The sequence below is a fragment of the Bidens hawaiensis genome, unplaced genomic scaffold, assembly GCF_021521415.1.
Source record: "Bidens hawaiensis isolate Kalapana, Puna unplaced genomic scaffold, B.hawaiensis_p1.1 tig00030851_1, whole genome shotgun sequence".
Lineage (NCBI taxonomy): Eukaryota > Viridiplantae > Streptophyta > Magnoliopsida > Asterales > Asteraceae > Bidens > Bidens hawaiensis.
In genome coordinates, this window is record NW_027495174.1 from 137410 (window position 1) to 145724 (window position 8315).

General features: G+C 29.5%; 1 protein-coding gene across 1 annotated transcript; it reads right to left on the reverse strand.

Annotated features, from left to right (window-relative positions):
• Positions 1–115: 115 nt before the first annotated feature.
• Positions 116–2531, reverse strand: LOC143581306 (S-type anion channel SLAH4-like). The gene is made up of 2 exons (XM_077064130.1): positions 1563–2531; positions 116–548 (listed from the first exon to the last, which is right to left on the reverse strand). Exons 1-2 carry the CDS (start codon positions 2529–2531, stop codon positions 237–239), a joined length of 1281 nt encoding a protein of 426 aa, XP_076920245.1. The 3' UTR covers positions 116–236.
• Between the last annotated feature and the right edge of the window lie 5784 nt (positions 2532–8315).

Below are 8315 nucleotides of genomic sequence, written 5' to 3' on the forward strand. Positions count from 1 at the left end.
CACAGTGTAATTTATACCAAAAAAAAAAGTTGTAACATAAAATCGTGCAAAAACATGTCTAATCAATCTAGTAGTGTTGTATAAATACGCAGATATGTCTTTCTGTAATTTCTTTTACTTTTTTGTATTGATTAATTTCCTGATTTGTTTACATCAAATATATTGGATTCTTTTGTAATCAAATTAATCACAGCTAAATACAATAAATTGTCATAATTTCTTAAAATCTATATCAATCATGTCAAAGTTTCCGGGGTCTTGCTATTCATAGTATTTGATTTTAGGGACACGAACATAAGATCGACATCATTGTAACCATCACGAGGCATCAAGATATTAGTGTTGAGAGCAGTATACACCATAAGAATGAGTGAAACCAGTACCGAGAGTCCAGAGAGTATTATCATGAGCAAATGAGCAAAACCAGTCTTCATTTCTTGTGCATATTCGGTTGAGGTCAATGCCAATATTGTTAATGGATATGAATATGCCCACCATACCACATTATATTTTTTCATTGATTTCTTGAATAAATTTGGTCTTGACACCTCAAAAATTCAACATAAAGTTAACAAAAAGAGTTTAGCTCCGTATGGAAATTTTGTTTGCGGAAAAAGTATATCCCTATGATGTCATAATGTGTATAATATAAGAAATTAATTTAGTGAAATGATTATAAATTTTTATGACTTTTTATGATTATTATATTGCAAAGGGCCGTACACCGATCCCTTTCATCGGACAAAGTTGACCAACTTTTAGGGACAATAACGTTTTTCTTATTAAGAATATTAAAATTATTTTTTTGGTGCTCTTAAATATTACTCTATCCGTTCTATTATAAGTGTCCAAGTTTGAAATACACAATGTTTAAAGTGGATTAACTGATTACTTTTTTTTTTCCTTTTCTTGAAAAATGGATCCATCAATATTATTTATTAATGTTAGTTGTTTATGTTTAAAAGTAAACTTGAAAAATGACTAATAAATTTTGAAAGTTAACATTTGTAATGGGAAAAATAAAAAAAGAAATGTGGACACTTATAATGGGACATGGGAGTACAAGGTTTCGTTGGCAAGCGGTTCATTAGCTAAGGTGAAACCATCAAAACAACAAACGGCTGGGAGGTTTTGGGTTAAAGTCCCTGAGATAACATTACGATCGAGTTTTTAAAATACTGATGTGAATAATTTATTAATTATATAAGTCCATTTTTTACATGAAAAATAAACTGAAATTAACAATTAGTGTTACATCAAGATAAAAAATAGAAGACAAACAAGTAAAAATTTACACTTCTAGCCTCTTTTAAATTGCAAACCTCAATTTTTTAAAATTGAAAAAATGATACTTCATGTTAATAAAATAGTTTTATGTAACATCACCTCAACACAAAGTTATTTGCAAACTTTTCACAAGAACAACTTCATTGAAACAACGACTTTAATATAGAATAACTTAGTTAAAAAATATATGTTGGTCATGCGTATGAAATTATTTATGATGTGCAAAAAACTTTAAATAGTTGTTAGTTAAGTAGAAAATTATTATCTAAGCATACCAGAGATAAGAACAGAAATAGAGAAAGATAAAACAACATCCTTGAACAACAATCAAAAGTCCCAGAAATTGAGTCCCAAGCCAAGCTAGCCATGCTCGGAGCAGCAACAAACAAGAACATAACCGGCCGAAGCAACACGGGCATGCAACTGTTTCCGGTTAACCTTTGATACAATGTCACAAACAACACCACATAATGCACAAAACCTATAGAAAACATAACCATTGCACTCTCCTTCCACCCCATCTCCGCCACCACCCGCGCTGCCACAAAGTTACCGATCATCGATAGCTGACTAGCCGGATTAGCCACCGTGGATAATAGCCTCTTTCCTTTAGTTAACCATTCTCCATATATTTTCACGTTAAGAATAATAATAGGAAGAGTGAACACACACCATAAAATGAAATAACAATAATAATAATTATTATTGGTTTTGGGAGCGAAAAACGGACACGATTGGAGTAAAATGAGGCATGAAATCCATGGAGCAAAGAGGTAATTCACATTGATATTATTTAGGTATTCTTGTTTAACCATGTTGGATAATAATGCACATTTGAGAATATATAATATTGAAAGTGATACTAATATGAACAAAGATAAACACCACATGAGAATGAATGCATGGGAGGGTAATATTCGTAGCATTCTCCGGTAATGATGCGCGTGTTCGGGTGGCTCGCGTAGGGTTTTCCAAAGGAGGGTTTGGAAGCATAAGGAAAGAGGTATGTGAAAGTAGCCTGCATGGAGTTTTGCAATGATTGGAATAATAATGGATTTGATTGTTGTGAGAATGTGATCATCTTGTGTGGTGTGGATGGTGGTTGTTGGGGTGATTGTTAGATGAACTTGTGGTGGTGTGGATGGTGGTTGTAGGGTGGGTTTGGTTTCATGCATGGTGGTGGTGGTGGTGGTGGTGGTGGTGGTGGGAATGGAGATGGTGGTTTGTGTGTGTGTTTTACACATTGTTAGTAGATTAGTAGATAAAGATATTGATATCCAAGTTTGTTGGTTTTGGGTCTATATATAGAGCAGGAAATTGAATAATATTTATTAGTTTTTTTTATTATGAGAATTCAAACACAACTACAGTTTTTAAGAATATATGATAAATTAGAAAATATGAAAAATATTATGTCTTGCATATATATTTATATGCAACATAATGTAATAATCATGTATTATATATATATATATGATTGATTTATTTTGAAAACCGCTTTGAGCTTTAAGAACTCGAAAGAACTCAACTTAACAACTTTTTTGAATTTTTTTTACACATGTGTAATACGTAAGTGTAAGTAATGTACAAAAAATTGCCGTAATTTTTTACACACCGAATCAACTTATTACACATGTGTAACTAACATTTAAACTTGTGTAATCATCAAAAAAAATACTTATTCTCCCTCCTGATTAATTTTTTAATCAGATTTATTCTCAGCCACATATTTCATACTCATTTAATTAAATGTGTGGTCCATATTGAGTTCTCACAGTTCTAACAACTCAAGAGGTTCTCAAATTATCCCTCCCCTATATATATTATATATATCTAGAGTAAAGTTATAATAAGAAGTAGATTTTTCCTAAAAAGCATAGAAAATGTGTTTTCACCATTATATCTAATAAAACACACCGCACAATAAACACATTTTCCATATACACAACAGATCAACATATCTAACGCACCAGATTACTTCTTACACTTTTTAGACATGCCTCACTTCTTATTTTAACCCCACCCTAGCTATATATATATATATATATAACCATTGATTAACATGATCCAATGGCTATGATTTATTCATAATCTTTCTATGAAACTACTTCTTTTTACTATAACACTCCCATATATAAATATATATATATATATATATATATATATATATATATATATATATTTATATATGGGAGTGTTATAGTAAAAAGAAGTAGTTTCATAGAAAGATTATGAATAAATCATAGCCATTGGATCATGTTAATCAATGGTTGAGATTTAAAATTACAAAAACTGACATAGTTTCCTACAATTACTCTTTCACCCTTATACAAGCGACATAATTTCCTAGAATTATTCTTTCACCATATGTTGTAATGCCACATATTAAAAATATATTGGTTCTTACCATTGTTAAAAAAATTTTTATTTTTATTTGAACCATTTTCATAATATATATAATACGAGTTTACATAAATGGAAAAAATAAGACATGACAATAACATATACACAACAAGCCATTTGAGATTTTCGGTTCAATGGTCTAGCCGATAGTTATAAACCAGGAAATGACTGTATAAATTTAACCGGCTATTTAACTTTAATTATAAGTTTTTTTAAGTAACACCGTTAGGATTTATATTTTTGAAACATAGTTAATATAACTAAACTTAAGTAAAAACTAATGGTTTCGAAAACTAAAAAAAATTATTTCAAACTATAAAACAGCCAAAATTAAATCGTCCAACCATCATACAATAAAAACCATATTTATAATGGTCGAGCACAAACGTATATATTACTATTGTCTAAAGTCTAAACCAGCAATTACTAGCCGTGAACACTCTAAATTATTTCTGTGATTTTTTAAACTAGTTAATTTAGAAAAGACCATTCAACTTTCCTTTTTTTTTTATAAATATATCCAACTTTGATTATACATCTTTATTCATTACAAGTCATATCAACAAAGTAGAATTTTAGCTGAAAATGAGACAACCAATTAACCGGTCATATAAAGTGGTAGTAACTACATACAAACTCTCACAAATCTATATTTAGAGCAAACAAAATAGATTTTCTGATAATATTTAATATTTTAATAATTTGATAATTCAAAGAAATTCATAAATAAGATCTTTTTTTAAATAATAATGATTTATGTTGCATTAAAAGGAAATAAAAGGTTGAGAAATTGGTTTTGGAAGTTTACGTGGGACTAAAGGCGGCTGATCAACTCGGCTAACCCATTTGGACCGAACCGGCTAGATGTCATGTCATGATGGTGGGCCCATATAGAGTGCTCGGCTTAACGGCTTGACTAATGAGTCAAGTGGGCACACAATTAAAAAGAAAGACTTTAGTTCACATACCATTTTTTTAAATGTCTCTCCCAAATATTATTAAAAGGTGCTTTGTTACAATGAAAATATCATTTGTAAACATATATGCTCGGTTCACCCAAAGTTGACAAAGATCACAATGTGTTTCGGAGTTGACTTGAGGTTTTTTGTTTAAAAAAAAACTATATTTTTCATGCCAGAGGTTCATGTCTGATTAATTTTATTTCTAGCGTTATTTACTGTGTCTTGGTAATATGTTGAATTTTAGTTAGATGGTTTATCTTATTAACTTGTGGTCAATCTTGTTTAACATGGAAAGACATTGTTGTGATACAATTTTATTTTATTTTTGTAAAGCTTTTAATAAGAAGTAAATATTTATAATCAAAAGAAATAAAAATTAATTGAACAACATTTAATTAAAATTCATTTATATTGAAAGTATAAACATTTTGAGAAAAATGACTTGTCGACCATACTACATGATCATGAATATCTTCTAAGTTGGTTGTCGGGTATGGTTTTTTTTTCCTGGACTTTTGAGCGAGAATATAGTTGAGATGCAAACGGAATTCTACATGATCAAGTTTACACCCTTATCATGGATTCATGACATAGAGAGCAAATTGTTGGGCCCGTTCCTTACCAAAACATGAGATGTGTTTAGATTCACCTGGACAACCGCCTTGTCTTTTATCCATATTCGATGTTTGTAAAAAGATTTTTTTGCATATCAACCTTTCTTATTCATCTGGACAAAATCTATTAACTACACATAAGTAGTGACAGTGAATATATATTTACAAACCATCACAGGGTAAACTCGACGGCTTCCACTTGCAACAACTACATTTTCAATTATGCAAATCGACTAAACATCGTTTAACTAAACCGTGTCCATTTATTCTTGTAGACGTCCAAGTCCTGCATTTTTTTTATTCCGCTACAATGACGCTCATTTGTGACCAATATCCCTAGTTTCAATTTCAGTCCATATATTAAACTTTTGTTGATAAAAGAATGTGAAGATGCAGATGCTTTACTACTTTTTAATTTTGTAGTACAACTATTAACAACATGTGGCGTGCCAAAGAAAAACTGTTTTTTTAAGAAACTGTGTTGAAAATAAACACCAAAATTGTGTTGAAAATCACCATCAAAATTATTTTCAAATCCGTATTCATTAGATGCAGTAATAGAATAACAATAGTATTATTTAAGTAGCATACAACCTCATATTTCTTGTAATAATATATCTTCAAAGACATCCACATAAAATATTTCTTAATGATTTTTTGAAACAAGCTTTGAAAGTGTAGAATTGTCAACGTATATATCTACACGAAATGTATTTAGACAATTTATATGATGATCATAAACCGATTTCAATTAATAATTATCAGTCTGTAATAACTAATATATTGGTATCTAGACAAATAGCACGTCAAGATCAAATAAATGAAATTTTACATGACTGAATAATCGATCGGGAAATATGATCAGGGCGCTCCAAATTTAATAGAAGCTTTATACAGTAAAAAAAGACAACTGTATATATGGTTTGATCAGTTACGTCACTTTGGGGGGTGTTTGGCCTAGCTTTTTTAACAAAGCTTATAGTTTTTTTTTTTTTTTTTTTTTTTTACAAAATAAGCTTAATTTGGTGTTTGGCTTCGCTTTTTAAATTTTAAGCTTATGCTTATAAGCTCATTTAAAGAAGCTTTTTTCAATATGGTTTTTTAGCTTATTTGATTAAGCTTATTTGTTTAAGGGTGTAAATTACTCATTTATCCTCAAATGGTGGTGAATTAGTAATTATTACTCTTGACAAATTAAAGAATGTTGGATTTAACAACTTTTTAAGACACATAATTAACTTGTAAAATATAAGCTAAGCAAAATACTTAAAAAAAACTTATCAAATAATAGAAAAAAAGTTATAAGCTAATTTTATATATAAGCATACACTTTAAAAATAAAAGCTAGGCCAAACACCCCTTTAATCAAAAAACTTATTCTTACAAAGCTTTTGCTTAAAATTTGTTATTATCAATAATTTCGCTAACGCTTCATATTTTCTTGGCTAAATCATGGGGGTTTTGTCTTTTTGTACATTTTTAAATATAATTATTTTTATTACTATTATTATTATTATTATTATTATTATTATTATAATGAAAATTTCTTCTTTCAATCTCTACACAAGAGCGCAGTCACATGTACAACCGTCTCCATTTTAGTGTTATTTATACATAAATATCCTAATCATGTCCCATAAAATTTAGATTAGATCCCCTGGTCGATCCCAAGAAAAAAATCTTTGGACCACCATTATCACAACCCTATGCTATACATCCACACGCGTTGTCTTCTTCATTACCCTCTCGTAACCTCTCTTCCAACTCCTCAACTTTAAGAAACAAAACAAAATTGTTAAACATACATGATCCTATTTTCAGGGCATTTTTAAGACTTCAAAATGTTTGTTTTTTTACTACCGTAAAACATAATCATAATGTTTTTGCAACCATCAACTTTTTGGCTTCTTCATTTGATAATTTCGGGACATAGGATTTTGCAAACATGCAACAAAAACTTAACAAGGTTGCTCATTTGCCGACAACCAATCCAACACTCGTAGTCTTACACTACATTCTTGAGTTTTTTATTTAAGAGATTAGAAAAGAAAAGATAACAAAATATTTCTGTTTCCATTTTGAGTTTTTTTATTAAATGAAAAGAAAGAGAATGGAAAGAAAACTTAGGTCTTTTTTCCTTCAAAATTTTCCTGACAAATATGACATGATTGTGAAGGAAAATTTATAACTAATTACAATATTACTAATTTATTCAATCTTAATTCTCTTTTCCATGTTGCTATGATGATATAATTGTAAAATTACAATTTTTTTCCACATTCGTTTTCTTCCGATCTAAATCAAGAATGTAATTAACACTTTATTTTATTTTATTTTTACTCGAGAATTCCTTTTAAGTGTATAATTTCTTTTCGTTTTTTCCTCTATCCAATCTTATTATTTTTTTTCTTGTATTTTAAACCCGAGAATGCAATGTTATTTTCTAGCTTTAACTTAGGGGGGAATTAACTATATTACAAGGATTACCACTACTTTTTTTTTTATCTTTACTTGGGCTCCTTGGTTAAGTTACTAACGGGCTCTTAGTGAGCTATCTCCATTCTCCACTAGGAAATAATCCCGTTACATATTGTTTATTACATGGCATAAACTCTCACCACTTTAGGACGGATCAATATTAAACATCTTTTTAACAATTGTCGATGACACTTTTGGTTGTTATAATTTATTTAACGTAGGGGATTAGGCCTGTAAAACGAACCGAACGTTCGGTGAACTGTTCATGAACCGTTCGATGGGAAGTTCGTTTATTTAAAAAACGGACGAACATGAACAAAAATTTTGCGTTCGCTTAATTAAACGATTTATGTTCATGAACGTTCGTTTATATCTATTTATTTATGTCCGTTTGTATTAATAAATACTATATGGATATGTCATCTGCTTAAAGGTTTTATATTTGTTAATTTGCGTTCATTTAAAAGTTTTCATTTGAGTTCGCTTATGTTTGTTTGTGTTCATTTACAATTGTTTATATATGTTCGTTTATTTTTGTTCAAATATGTTCGTTTAGATTTTAAACAAATTA